The sequence below is a fragment of the Lycium ferocissimum genome, chromosome 10 (assembly GCF_029784015.1).
Source record: "Lycium ferocissimum isolate CSIRO_LF1 chromosome 10, AGI_CSIRO_Lferr_CH_V1, whole genome shotgun sequence".
Taxonomy (NCBI): Eukaryota; Viridiplantae; Streptophyta; class Magnoliopsida; order Solanales; family Solanaceae; genus Lycium; species Lycium ferocissimum.
In genome coordinates this window covers 36,314,098-36,328,909 of record NC_081351.1, presented here as the reverse complement: position 1 = coordinate 36,328,909, position 14,812 = coordinate 36,314,098, and the positions used below count along the sequence as shown (strand labels likewise).

Genomic DNA, 14,812 nt, shown 5'->3' with positions numbered 1-14,812 from the left:
TATAAACACGCATTGTAATACAGTCATTTTATGCTCAATTACTCAACACCTTCTATTTTTACACTAATATATATATATATATATATATATATATAATATATGAACTACTATTGCTTATTTTGATGACGGAATTTATTAATTAACTCAGCATTATATTCAGCTTTGAGAATTAATTTGCCAAGTTGTACAAATTATCAGCGTCCTACGTGTTGTTTCAGCTTATTGTATAATACAATTACTTTTTAACCCGTTGTTTTACCATTGTATCAGTTAACAGTCATTTTATGCTCAATTACTCAACACATTCTATTTTTACACTAATATATATATATATATATATACACACACACTCTGCCACTTAATTTGCACTTCTACACACCGCGATACTAGGAGGGAGTGTTTAAAAAAAAAAAAAAAAAAAAAACTAGGAGGTAGGTGGGATTCCATTTTACCAAAAAAGTTGTAGCACAATTAAAGAGCAGTAGAATTACTGCTACTAATTAGCAGCCCACGTGTTTCTCATGATTTGCAAAAAAGTAATAGCACAATCCTGCCAAGTTTCTGTAAAGGTACATAATAAAGATAGGGTTTACTTTTGTTTCGTACTTATTATATTTCTAATTAAAATTATTATTGATTATTGATATCCTTTGTTTTCAATAATCAATAATATTTGGGCAAAAATATGTTCTTTTGCATATAGTAGAAGTTGTCTTTTTTGCTATGGAAAGAAGCTGAAAAAATAGTTTTTCTTTATAAATACAAGTTGCTTATAGAATTTTCAGGATAAAAGTACCCTTACGAAAAGTTTATTTTTACCAAACTATCCCCACCACATGGAAACAAAAAAAATTTATAAATTCATCACATCTATGACCAAAGTCTCGTAAACTTGCCATCTCTCTGTCTTGTGACTTTTTTTTTTTAATCAAATGAATTGACAAACTTAACTTATAAAATCTCTCGTGATAAATATTTTAAATCATTTGTCAATTTAAATAATACTAATTGTAAAAGAAATTTTTACATATCTTTATCTTAATTTTACATTCAAAATGATTAATTCTATGAAAAGATCGTTAAACACAAACTTCTTTCTACTAAAACAAAAGTTTTTTAAAGCATGCATGTAGGCATGGCCAAATTATAGACTAAGTTAATTGCCACCAGATTTATAGAATTCCATTTTTGTTACAACATTAATTCAACAAGTATTCAAACTTGCACTCTAAAAAGGTAACGTGGGAAATAATAATCAAGTGTGCTAGGAAGCTTTTTAATTAACTAAGATTCTTATTAAGAGAATTAATCAAACGTTATTTTTCAAATCTTCAGCTGCATGAGCAACCTTGGCTGTTTTCTCTGATAAATTTTCAACAGCATCTTTGAGTTGCTCTTTTGGTAAACCATCCGCTTCACGCTCCTCGTAGTCGCCCTGCATCTAAAATTGAATCGAGATTAATATTTGCATTGTCTTATAGACATTATGAAGTAATACTTTTCAATAAAGTTGATGGATCTAAGTTCTGTGCTCTTTAAGATATCAGTGGAATTTAACTTATATATCAAATTATCACTTTATTTTCCCAAATTGATATGGTACAATGTGAAAAATAGAGTAATGATCTGCTTAAACATGTTAAAATTAATTTAACTTTGTTTTAAAAAAGATTAAAATGTATTAGTCGTGTAAAAAATTGTTATATTATCGTGTATGCAGTCAAACCTCTATAACAACATCTTTGGTTACGCGATTTTTGGCTGCTATAGCGATTGACTGTTATACATCTATAACAACATTTGACATTTAAATAATATTTACTATTATTATAGAGAGGTTTACTGCTAAATCCTAATCCGTGTGCTAGCTATGAATTTGATTGAAGAAACCTTGCTTACAAACACACCCACAATGGTTGTATTAGCAAATCAATTGATCAGACTTTCAAATCATGAGTTCTCTTGAAGCTCATTCACCATGGGTGGGCACATTTTTTAAGAAAAAAATGCTAATTTCTAAGCTTAATTACACTTGTATAAGAAGAAAAATCTTGTAAGGATAAGAAAAAATATTCATATAATATTCTTTGTAATAAATATGTATTAAAATATCAAAATATTTGGTCAAAATCTCTAGCTAGACCTATTATTGGTAATTTTAGAGATTCTATTTCTATAAAGATGTTTAATTATTACATTACAAAAAAGGAGATAGTTGTTATGGGGGTTAAATTTACAAAGATATAAAGATAGATACTATTCTTTGTTATAGAGAGGTAAAATATCACAAAAAAATCAGTTCGGAGAAATTTTTTTGAGAATGAGGTGCTATTATATAAGGACGTTGTTATATATGGAGAGGTCTGACTGAGTGACTGTATATAATTAAAATTGTTACGCATATATAACATAAAATACTATCCTCCGGGATAAGATTAACTTTATATTGATACATGATTAATTTATTGAAGTAGTTATGGTTAGAAAAGGAAATTTTAAAAAAAAGAAAGCAAAGTTTCTAAGGGGGAAGAAGAGACTGTTAGCCTTTCACTCTTTTGCAATAAGGAACAAGATAAATCGGTATAATAATCTTATGTTCAAGTCATAGTCGATGAACACTACAGGAGTATTTGTTTATAGCGAAGATGAGGCTAACAAAATTACGGAATATGAAGTAGTATATACTAAGGCAATTGTCTGGTCAGACTGCGATAGCTGTGCAGGTTTGATTCTTGGCTGGAAAAGAGATTAAGATTATTTTTTAGTTAAAAAGAATGTACGTCAATCCGACAGCTTCACTTCATTAGAACGATAATTATCTTTCGATTCTTAAAAGTCAACAATACCAACTTTATGACTGAGTTCTTAAACATTTGTGACAAATTTTCAAAGTTAACGTGGGTTAGTTTCCTTTTGTGTAGTTGATTAAGTCAATTGCCAGGTTTAAAGAATTTCACTTAATTTAAACAAGTAATCAGACTTACGATCTGAAAGTAAAATATGAAAATAATAATAAAGTGCGTACTACTAGCTGGCACGGATCTAGAAGGGGGTGAGGGTATTCACCCAATATCTTCAGCAAAAAATTACTCTATATTTATTGGGTAATATTTTTATTTTCTTATATATATATATATATATATATATATATATATATATATAGATTTGAATCTCCTAAATACAAGACTAGAGGTTGGCTTAATCGTTTAGAATGTTTAAAATTCACCTTGAGGTTCCAAATTCAAACGTCGAACATTATATTTTTATTTTTCGAACCCCCCTTAATGAAAATCTTAAATCCACCGCCAATGCAGCTAGAAAGGAATTAAGGTGCTTAATAAACTAAGAAAAATAATTAGAAATACCTTATCGATGAGATCATCAGTTGCACGAGCTACCTGGGCTGCTTCTTCTGAGAAATTTTCGACAGCTTTGAGAGCATTTTTGAGTTGGCCTGCTGGCAAATCATTCCCCATGTTTTCAGCCAGCTTGTCTGCTTTCCCAGCCAACTCCTCCACATTTTCTACTACCTCTTCTACTGTTTGTATTATATTTTCCACTTTATCTGTCCAATTTTAATAGAAAAGAAGTGAGAAAGATCGAGCAGGCAGCAGATTAATTAAACCTTTTCTATCTTTTTCCATTCTTGTACTTCAAGGAAATAATTAGTTGAATTTAGAAATATATGCATTGATGTAATCGATTGAGGCATAATGTAATTATGTAAAAGTGTGTTACAACCATTTAAGTTTTTAGATGAGTTGTATATCATGTATACAACACAACGTGGTATCAGAGAATGCAAGAGCTACTAGCTAGATTCAAACCCTACGATACCCAAAAAGTAAAATTCCACATATTTTTGGGCCAAGAAAGATAATAAGGCTCACACGTGAGAAAGTGTCAAGACATAATATAATTAAGTAATTAAAGTGTGCTTTTTTGATAACTTAGACTTTTTAATGAGATTATCATCTACTCAATAGTAATAAGTTTTGGTTAGAAATCTTACTTTTGAGATGCAATAACGAACCCCATTTGTAGCGGAAGAATGGTAAAATTGCTGATAACAGGACTCCAATAAGCCAACCATTGCTGTAACAATGCTCAGAAAGAAAAAAATATATCTAGTGATCATTAAAAGCCATCAGGTTAATTCGAGCAGTTGAGTGTATGCTAACTGTTTCTTTTTTCTTTTATTCATATTTATGGAGATCATCAATATGATAAATGTGAAACTTACAAGGGATTTGAAGATGGTGGAGAAGGCAAGGGAACTCCTGGTTGACCATTGTTGCAAACCACAAACTTCCTATAGGAAAAAAGAAAGAGGATATAGAGTTTATTCATCAAACAACAATAACTGCCTTAGTCCCAAATAAATTAAGGTCAGCTATATGAATCTTCGCTATTCTTTTGAAGCTAACTGATGTCATCATCATAGGAAATTCATTTCATCAAATAAGGGAACAAACAATTTAGATGTGTACCTCTTAATTATGTGACCAGTTAAAAGTCCTTTTCTTGATCCGAGAAGTGACAAGCTGTCGTGTTGACCTCCAAAGCATTTGAGATTCTGTTCTTTCAAGCCAAAACTAGTACTGTATAAAGAGAGACTATTAGACCTACAATGGGACCTGCAGGCATTGTTCATACCTGTAGAACTTTGCAGAATATTAATGGATTTTATCATCGATATATGATAATTATGCAGATCTGCCTAGCTAATTTTTCAAATGGAGAAAGAGGACAAGATATTATCAATGGGAGATGAATATGTTGCCAATCAAGAATTTTTACCTTTGGGTTTTACACAGAGAAGACGATTTGATATGTATATATAGAATATTATTGGCATGTTGGAGACTCAAGTTCAAGTCTTCGCACAATAGTTGCAAATTTTAGGGCCTGTTTGGAAAGCCACCCAGGTAATTGGAATTGGGTGTAATTACACAGTTTGGCCTATTTGTTTGATCAGGTAATTACACAGTTAGGTGGAAATTGGGTGTAATTGAGAGGGTGTAATTACACTCTCCATATTACACCCCGTAATTCTTTTTTTACTTTATTTCTTTTTAATTTTATTTTATTTTAATTTCTTTTCTTTTTTAATTTATTTTTATTTCTATTATTTAATTTCTTTTTTTATTTTATTTTTATTTCTTTTATTTTCTAATTTATTTTTTATTTCTATTATTTAATTTCTTTTTTATTTTTACTTTTTAATTATTTTTATTTTTTAAAAATATTTTTCTATTTATAGTATTTATATTTCATTTCCTTTCTTCTCATTCCCAACCTTTACTTCTTGTGGTTCCATGTAATTGCTCGTATTTTTTTTAGTTTTTTATTTTATTCATTTAGCATAACCGTGTTAATATTCTAATTTTTGAAACTACATCTCTTAATATTAGAAAGAATGAGTCATTAACAAACTCTACATATTACGTTATTAAAGTATAATTTATTTCTCTCGAAATAAAAAGATCTAGAGAGATCCTTTATTACATATTTTTTTTATGCAGTCAATGCCTCGAGAAAGGTTTTGAATAATTACAATTGAAACGCCACTAGTAACACTATTATCATACTTTTTAAGACTTGAACACTTTTATAGACTCAAACTACCTTTCCAACTTGTGTTTCGTACGAATATATGGTCACATATATAAGTCAAAAATATAAAACGCAAAATAAAAGATGGATAAATGTATGTCTCTTTTTGGACAATATCTGTGTAAGAGTAGTTTGTTATAAGTTGGGAATGTGGGTTGTCCCACATCAAATGATGGAAGCCTTTTTTAAAAGTTTTAATCCATTCCCTCTAAGTACCTTTTGCTGGAGAACACATATAAATATGAGTATATGTGTAGTGCATACCATATGTAAAAAAATGGATTTGTATAATGTATATCATATGTCAAAAAAATGGATTTTTATTTTATTTGAATTTTAAATTTTGAATTTAAGTTTGAATAATGTTTGGTAAGAGAAGCGTCTCTTCTACAAAGTCTCAGTATAAATAACTAAATTTTCTATAGTAAAAATCTGCATGTATGAACTTGGTTATTGTATCCTGAAGAAGATTTGTCTATATTTTCTTCAGTCAATATACGAGCAATATTTTCTTTTAAAAAAATCGATTTACATCCCAAGCAGTCTTCTTTCAGACTAATTTGCCTAACAATTTGCTAGACGTACTATGAAGGTGCATTCGATTTAGAAGTGTAATTGACTCACATTATGCAATGATAGAACAAAGTTCTTCTGTTAATAAAAAATTAACAAAGACTCTTCTCCTTTTTATCTTAGTAATCACTTTTTTTAAAAACAATATTTGAAGACATTCAACGAGGTTGGATGGTAAAAAATTTCTTTGGCTTTCTGAATGTCTTTATCAATCTTACTCCCTCAACAACCAACAGCATGATCATTTTTAATTTATGCGAATGAAAGTACGTAGGAGAATATTCATTGTAATTCCTTTCATTTTTTTTGGTAAACATTATAGTATTCAGCTATGATTTATACAGTACTAAAGAACTCCTACAATATACAGCTCAGTAATATAAACACGCAATACGTTTTGCGTGCTATACCTACAAATATATGAACTACTATTGCTTATTTTGATGACGGAATTTATTAATTAACTCAGCATTATATTCAGCTTTGAGAATTAATTTGCCAAGTTGTACAAATTATCAGCGTCCTACGTGTTGTTTCAGCTTATTGTATAATACAATTACTTTTTAACCCGTTGTTTTACCATTGTATCAGTTAACAGTCATTTTATGCTCAATTACTCAACACATTCTATTTTTACTAATATATATATATATATATATATATATATATATATACACACACACACTCTGCCACTTAATTTGCACTTCTACACACCGCGATACTAGGAGGGAGTGTCGAAAAAAAAAAAAAAACTAGGAGGTAGGTGGGATTCCATTTTACCAAAAAAGTTGTAGCACAATTAAAGAGCAGTAGAATTACTACTACTAATTAGCAGCCCACGTGTTTCTCATGATTTGCAAAAAGTAATAGCACAATCCTGCCAAGTTTCTGTAAAGGTACATAATAAAGATAGGGTTTACTTTTGTTTCGTACTTATTATATTTCTAATTAAATTATTATTGATTATTGATATCCTTTGTTTTCAATAATCAATAATATTTGGGCAAAAATATGTTCTTTTGCATATAGTAGAAGTTGTCTTTTTTTTATGGAAAGAAAGTTGAAAAAATAGTTTTTCTTTATAAATACAAGTTGCTTATAGAATTTTCAGGATAAAAAGTACCCTTACGAAAAGTTTATTTTTACCAAACTATCCCCACCACATGGAAACAAAAAAATTTATAAATTCATCACATCTATGACCAAAGTCTCGTAAACTTGCCATCTCTCTGTCTTGTGACTTTTTTTTTTTAATCAAATGAATTGACAAACTTAACTTATAAAATCTCTCGTGATAAATATTTTAAATCATTTGTCAATTTAAATAATACTAATTGTAAAAGAAATTTTTACATATCTTTATCTTAATTTTACATTCAAAATGATTAATTCTATGAAAAGATCGTTAAACACAAACTTCTTTCTACTAAAACAAAAGTTTTTTAAAGCATGCATGTAGGCATGGCCAAATTATAGACTAAGTTAATTGCCACCAGATTTATAGAATTCCATTTTTGTTACAACATTAATTCAACAAGTATTCAAACTTGCACTCTAAAAAGGTAACGTGGGAAATAATAATCAAGTGTGCTAGGAAGCTTTTTAATTAACTAAGATTCTTATTAAGAGAATTAATCAAACGTTATTTTTCAAATCTTCAGCTGCATGAGCAACCTTGGCTGTTTTCTCTGATAAATTTTCAACAGCATCTTTGAGTTGCTCTTTTGGTAAACCATCCGCTTCACGTCTCCTCGTAGTCGCCCTGCATCTAAAATTGAATCGAGATTAATATTTGCATTGTCTTATAGACATTATGAAGTAATACTTTTCAATAAAGTTGATGGATCTAAGTTCTGTGCTCTTTAAGATATCAGTGGAATTTAACTTATATATCAAATTATCACTTTATTTTCCCAAATTGATATGGTACAATGTGAAAAATAGAGTAATGATCTGCTTAAACATGTTAAAATTAATTTAACTTTGTTTTAAAAAAGATTAAAAATGTATTAGTAGTGAACAAAAATTGTTATATTATCGTCGCTCAAATGCCTATACTATAACAACATCCATGTTCCCATTTTTAGGTAGGATATAGCGATTGTGTTATTGTCTATGACATTTGACATTTAAATAATATTTACTATTATTATAGAGAGGTTTACTGCAAATCTAATCCGTGTGCTAGCTATGAATTTGATTGAAGAAACCTTGCTTACAAACACACCCACAATGGTTGTATTAGCAAATCAATTGATCAGACTTTCAAATCATGAGTTCTCTTGAAGCTCATTCACCATGGGTGGGCACATTTTTTAAGAAAAAAATGCTAATTTCTAAGCTTAATTACACTTGTATAAGAAGAAAAATCTTGTAAGGATAAGAAAAAATATTCATATAATATTCTTTGTAATAAATATGTATTAAAATATCAAAATATTTGGTCAAAATCTCTAGCTAGACCTATTATTGGTAATTTTAGAGATTCTATTTCTATAAAGATGTTTAATTATTACATTACAAAAAAGGAGATAGTTGTTATGGGGGTTAAATTTACAAAGATATAAAGATAGATACTCTCTAAGAAAGAATAGAGAGGTAAAATATCACAAAAAAATGGTTATTCGGAGAAATTTTTTTGAGAATGAGGTATTATATATGCGTTGTTATATATGGAGAGGTTCTTTTAGTACTGTATATAATTAAAATTACGCATATATAACATAAAATACTATCCTCCGGGATAAGATTAACTTTATATTGATACATGATTAATTTATTGAAGTAGCTATGGTTAGAAACGGAAATTTTAAAAAGAAAGCAAAGTTTCTAAGGGGGGAAGAAGAGACTGTTAGTCTTTCACTCTTTTGCAATAAGGAACAAGATAAATCGGTATAATAATCTTATGTTCAAGTCATAGTCGATGAACACTACAGGAGTATTTGTTTATAGCGAAGATGAGGCTAACAAAATTATGGAATATGAAGTAGTATATACTAAGGCAATTGTCTGGTCAGACTGCGATAGCTGTGCAGGTTTGATTCTTGGCTGGAAAAGAGATTAAGATCATTTTTTAGTTAAAAAGAATGAATGTCAATCCCGACAGCTTCACTTCATTAGAAGGATAATTATCTTTCGATTCTTAAAAGTCAACAATACCAACTTTATGACTGAGTTCTTAAACATTTGTGGCAAATTTTCAAAGTTAACGTGGGTTAGTTTCCTTTTGTGTAGCTGATTAAGTCAATTGCCAGGTTTAAAGAATTTCATTTAATTTAAACAAGTAATCAGACTTACGATCTGAAAGTAAAATATGAAAATAATAATAAAGTCATCTCCAGCTTTCATAGGATCTAGAAGGGAGAGGGTATTCACCCAATATCTTGAAAAAAATTACTCTATATTTATTGGGTAATATTTTTATTTTCTTATATATATATATATATATATATATATATATATATATATATATATATTTGAATCTCCTAAATACAAGATTAGAGGTTGGCTTAATACGTTTTAGAATGTTTAAAATTCACCATTTCGAGTGTTAAAGTTCAAATGTAACATTATATTTTTATTTTTCGAACCCCCTCATTGGTGAAAATCCTAAATCCACCGCCAATGCGGTCTAGAAAGGAATTAAGGTGCTTAATAAACTAAGAAAAATAATTAGAAATACCTTATCGATGAAATCATCAGTTGCACGAGCTACCTTGGCTGCTTCTTCTGAGAAATTTTCGACAGCTTTGAGAGCATTTTTGAGTTGGCCTGCTGGCAAATCATTCTCCATGTTTTCAGCCAGCTTGTCTGCTTTCCCAGCCAACTCCTCCACATTTTCTACTACCTCTTCTACTGTTTGTATTATATTTTCCACTTTATCTGTCCAATTTTAATAGAAAAGAAGTGAGAAAAATCGAGCAGGCAGCAGATTAATTAAACCTTTTCTATCTTTTTCCATTCTTGTACTTCAAGGAAATAATTAGTTGAATTTAGAAATATATGCATTGATGTAATCGATTGAGGCATAATGTAATTATGTAAAAGTGTGTTACAACACATTTAAGTTTTTAGATGAGTTGTATATCATACATACAACACAACGTGGTATCGAGAATGCAAGAGCTACTAGCTAGATTCAAACCCTACGATACCCAAAAAGTAAAATTCCACATATTTTTGGGCCAAGAAAGATAATAAGGCTCACACGTGAGAAAGTGTCGAGACATAATATAATTAAGTAATTAAAATGTGCTTTTTTTGATAACTTTGACTTTTTAGTGAGATTATCATCTACTCAATAGTAATAAGTTTTGGTTAGAAATCTTACTTTTGAGATGCAATAACGAACCCCATTTGTAGCGGAAGAATGGTAAAATTGCTGATAACAGGACTCCAATAACCCAACCATTGCTGTAACAATGCTCAGAAAGAAAAAAAAATATATCTAGTGATCATTAAAAGCCATCAGGTTAATTCGAGCAGTTGAGTGTATGCTAACTGTTTCTTTTTTCTTTTATTCATATTTATGGAGATCATCAATATGATAAATGTGAAACTTACAAGGGATTTGAAGATGGTGGAGAAGGCAAGGGAACTCCTGGTTGACCATTGTTGCAAACCACAAACTTCCTATAGGAAAAAGAAAGAGGACATAGAGTTTATTCATCAAACAACAATAACTACCTTAGTCCCAAATAAATTAAGGTCATTTATATGAATCTTCGCTATTCTTTTGAAGGATTTGATGTCATCATCATAGGTGAAATTCATTTCATCAAATAAGGGAACAAACAATTTAGATGTGTACCTCTTAATTATGTGACCAGTTAAAAGTCCTTTTCTTGATCCGAGAAGTGACAAGCTGTCGTGTTGACCTCCAAAGCATTTGGATTCTGTTCTTTCAAGACTTTCAAGCCAAAACTAGTACTGTATAAAGAGAGACTATTAGACCTAGAATGGGACCTGCAGGCATTGTTCATACCTGTAGAACTTTGCAGAATAGTAATGGATTTTGTCATCGATATATGATAATTATGCAGATCTGCCTAGCTAATTTTTCAAATGGAGAAAGAGGACAAGAGATTATCAATGGGAGATGAATATGTTGCCAATCAAGAATTTTTACCTTTGGGTTTTACACAGAGAAGACGATTTGATATGTATATATAGAATATTATTGGCATGTTGGAGACTCAAGTTCAAGTCTTCGCACAATAGTTGCAAATTTTAGGCCTGTTTGGAAAGCCACCCAGGTAATTGGAATTGGGTGTAATTCATACGGTTGGAGACTTATTTGTTTGATCGTAATTACACGTTAGGTGGAAATTGGGTGTAATTGAGAGGGTGTAATTACACTCTCCAATTCTCAGAGGGTTGAGAATTGGGTGTAAGACACCCCGTAATTTCTGTTATTTTTTACTTTATTTCTTTTCTTTTTTAATTTATTTTTTATTTCTATTATTTAATTTTTTTTATTTTATTTTTATTTCTTTTTATTTTCTAATTTATTTTTATTTCTATTATTTAATTTCCTTTTTATTTTTACTTTTTAATTATTTTTATTTTTTAAAATATTTTTCTATTTATAATATTTATATTTCATTTCTTTCTTCTCATTCCCAACCTTTACTTGTGGTTCCATGTAATTCTTTCGTATTTTTTTTAGTTTTTTATTTTATTCATTTAGCATAACCGTGTTAATATTCTAATTTTTGAAACTACATCTCTTAATATTATAAAGAATGAGTCATTAACAAACTTGTCATATAATGAGTGACGTTATTAAAGTAGAATTTTGTTGTGAATGAGGTTATAGACTTATCTTTTCCCTTTCTTTTGAATTATAGGAGTATTTACTTATGTTACGTTGAAACTTGAATTTAGGTTATAGTTTCGATTTTAAAATATTTGCTTTAGTACTATTGATTTGCTATTTCACATTGCATGCTATTTATTTTTCACTTACAATTGATAGAATTATTGTCAAACATTTGAATAATGTTATGGCATTATATTTATAAATATTATTTTTTGTCAAATATCCAATGCCATGATGTTCTCACAAAAAAGATATGCTTTTAAGTTTTATAATCAATTAAAATTAAAATATTATTAATTTGAAATTATATATCAATAATTTTTTACAATATTAGTTACAAATATATGATTATTATTAACATATTTTCAAGAAACAATGTATTATTAAATAACTAATTTAATATCATTTATATATGCACATATTTTTTAAATATTAATTTTAAAATTTTTATAATTAAATTTTATTTTTAAATTAAACTAATTGTGTAATTACACATGTGTAACCAAACAGCATGCTTGTAATTACATTATGACAAACAAACAGATCGTTGTAATTACAATACTGTATAATTACTAGGCTGTGTAATTACTAGGTAGTAATTACACCAATTCCAATTACCAGGTGGCTTTCCAAACAGGCTCTTATAGTACTAAATCTAGCTAGTAGTTAATAAACTAGCACTTTTCACTACTGCCTAGTAATTATACAATACTGTATAATTACTAGGCTGTGTAATTCCTAGGTAGTAATTACACCAATTCCAATTACCAGGTGGCTTTCCAAACAGGCTCTTATAGTACTAAATCTAGCTAGTAGTTAATCCAGATGTGAGGCATTAGGGAAGGAGCTAGGAAAAAAAAGAAAAGCAAAGGAATGCAAGTTGTTTCTACTTAAATATAGAAAGTACATGAATATTGTAACCAAAACCGATCGGATCATGTTTTGTGCAAATTAATTAATTGAACTAGTGTAATGGGTGATGTTTGAAAGTTCAAAACCACTAAAGAGAAGGTAAAGGTCAAAGGAGAATGTACCGATATTGAAGGTCACAAAGTTCTTTTTTGCTCTGAATTTAGCTTATATACATCGATAATGTAAATAATTTTTAATTTAACATGGTTTAACTACAGGTTATCTACCTTAAATTTCCGGTTAGTAATTCCATCCTTATAGGCGATTACACATAGTTACACTTGATAATGTAATTTTTTTACGCAAATGTATAAAAGTAAAATAGCAATTGAAAAAAGTGAAACAGATGAGTCAGAGGGAGTGAAAAAAATTGAATTCCAATTATTAATTTTCTGGTTTCTTCTTCTAATTAATTGACACTAAAAATGTTAGTACCGCTTGACTAAATTTTAATTGCCAGCAATATTTGAGTTCAAGAAAAATTATCGCAGTTATGAATTTATAGCACTAAATACTTTCCGCAAAAAAACATTTAGCATTCAGTGTAAATTCTCAAAGGGTGGGATCTCAAACTTAGATTTAAGAATTTGGAGTCGACACCCTCAAAGTCAAACAAAAACTTATTGCATCCGATGATTACCCCAAATCATACTGATTTGTCATGATTAAATTGAATACAGGGGAAAATATGCATTAATTAAATATAATTTATAGATAAGAGTGGATGTGAAAGACATGTATCAAACATTCATTGGATTGATATAAATTAAATACCGAGTGCCGATAAATTTTTACCATTGAATCACTTTTTACACTAATATTCTCGAATCAAGGCTGAAGAATACAACAATTGCATGGACTTGCGTAAACCGAAGGTTCAATAAAACCAAGATTTATCACGGTTTAAGATTAGCTACACAGGTTGGTTGGTTGGTTGAAGCTAAGGTGCTAATGTTGGCTACAAATCTTATTCAGCTAGAAAACACATTCTTAGATAGATACACTTAGCCCTTTTAATTTCAAATTTTTATGTCTAAAGTATTTGATTGTTCTAAACTCCTAGTTTTTCATAAAGATAGTTAAACAAATAAACTGATTCATTATACAATTAATATTACAGAGGCAGACATATACACCTTTATTGTTGTTATATATAGTGTTGGTGAATATACCACAAATTACAGTTGAAAAACAAAATGAAAAAATGAAGAACAAAGCAAATAAATATTCTTCAGGCTGAGGCGCGGGTATCTCGCTCTCTTTATGGAGATTTAAGCCCACTGCGATATAATCTTCACTGGTTCAGCAGTAATACTCTGAATTGTCCCCTCCATGATACAACAGCCCGTCAACATCATGTGACTCAAATAACTCCGGACTAATTGAAGACTCCAAAGCTCCACCATAAAAAAATGCTCTGTTTTATCTTCACTTTTTCAAGAACTCTCCAATATTTTTCCTCCACCACAAGGTTAGGATGACTAACTATTTATAGTTAACAACATCATCCTTGAATTGAATAGGATAAGAGTGGGTATTAAATAGATGTAAATATGGAGAATATGTGTGAATTATGAGTAGGAGGTTACAAAGGAAAATAAGACCACATTCATCCATAATTCATATGAGTAATGAGATAGTGGAAGGACAAAAGTAATTGCCATGTTATGGCACCAAAACGTGTGAAAATGGTTACATCTTTATGGTCATTAAAAAGAGAATGAATATGGCACTTTAATATAATATTAAAATGCTCATTATCTCCATCATATAGTACAAGCTTATATAGCAACTCAATTTTATTGCTGCAAAATTGAAGGGGAAAAAAAAACGAATTTGAGATGTAAGTTGGATGAGTTTGTGACACACTCCCCAACTCATCGTGCCTTG

At 29.5% G+C, this 14,812-nt stretch overlaps 1 protein-coding gene across 3 annotated transcripts; it reads right to left on the bottom strand.

Annotated features, from left to right (window-relative positions):
- Nucleotides 1–938: 938 nt before the first annotated feature.
- LOC132035373 (uncharacterized) lies at nucleotides 939–11,367 on the bottom strand. Of its 3 annotated transcripts, none has more exons than XM_059425630.1 (5): nucleotides 4,491–4,822; nucleotides 4,244–4,312; nucleotides 4,013–4,095; nucleotides 3,366–3,565; nucleotides 939–1,441 (listed from the first exon to the last, which is right to left on the bottom strand). In XM_059425630.1, exons 1-5 carry the CDS (start codon nucleotides 4,691–4,693, stop codon nucleotides 1,310–1,312), a joined length of 687 nt encoding a protein of 228 aa, XP_059281613.1. In that variant the 5' UTR covers nucleotides 4,694–4,822; the 3' UTR covers nucleotides 939–1,309. The 3 variants fall into 3 exon arrangements, 1 of the variants encoding a protein (XP_059281613.1); XR_009409231.1 differs by lacking the exons at nucleotides 3,366–3,565; nucleotides 4,013–4,095; nucleotides 4,244–4,312; nucleotides 4,491–4,822 and adding exons at nucleotides 9,872–10,071; nucleotides 10,520–10,602; nucleotides 10,753–10,821; nucleotides 11,000–11,367 and having other exon boundaries at nucleotides 1,331–1,441; XR_009409230.1 differs by lacking the exons at nucleotides 939–1,441; nucleotides 3,366–3,565; nucleotides 4,013–4,095; nucleotides 4,244–4,312; nucleotides 4,491–4,822 and adding exons at nucleotides 7,853–7,957; nucleotides 9,872–10,071; nucleotides 10,520–10,602; nucleotides 10,753–10,821; nucleotides 11,000–11,367.
- Nucleotides 11,368–14,812: the final 3,445 nt, after the last annotated feature.

Bases quoted from the DNA above. Each gene is read 5' to 3' on its own strand.
- LOC132035373 (XM_059425630.1), bottom strand. From the start codon at position 4,693: ATGATAAAATCCATTAATATTCTGCAAAGTTCTACAGGTATGAACAAT. The intron at 4,096-4,243 runs GTAAGTTTCACA...GCATTGTTACAG, and splicing joins CCACCATCTTCAAATCCCTT to CAATGGTTGGCTTATTGGAG. The intron at 1,442-3,365 runs GTATTTCTAATT...ATTCAATTTTAG, and splicing joins CTGATGATCTCATCGATAAG to ATGCAGGGCGACTACGAGGA.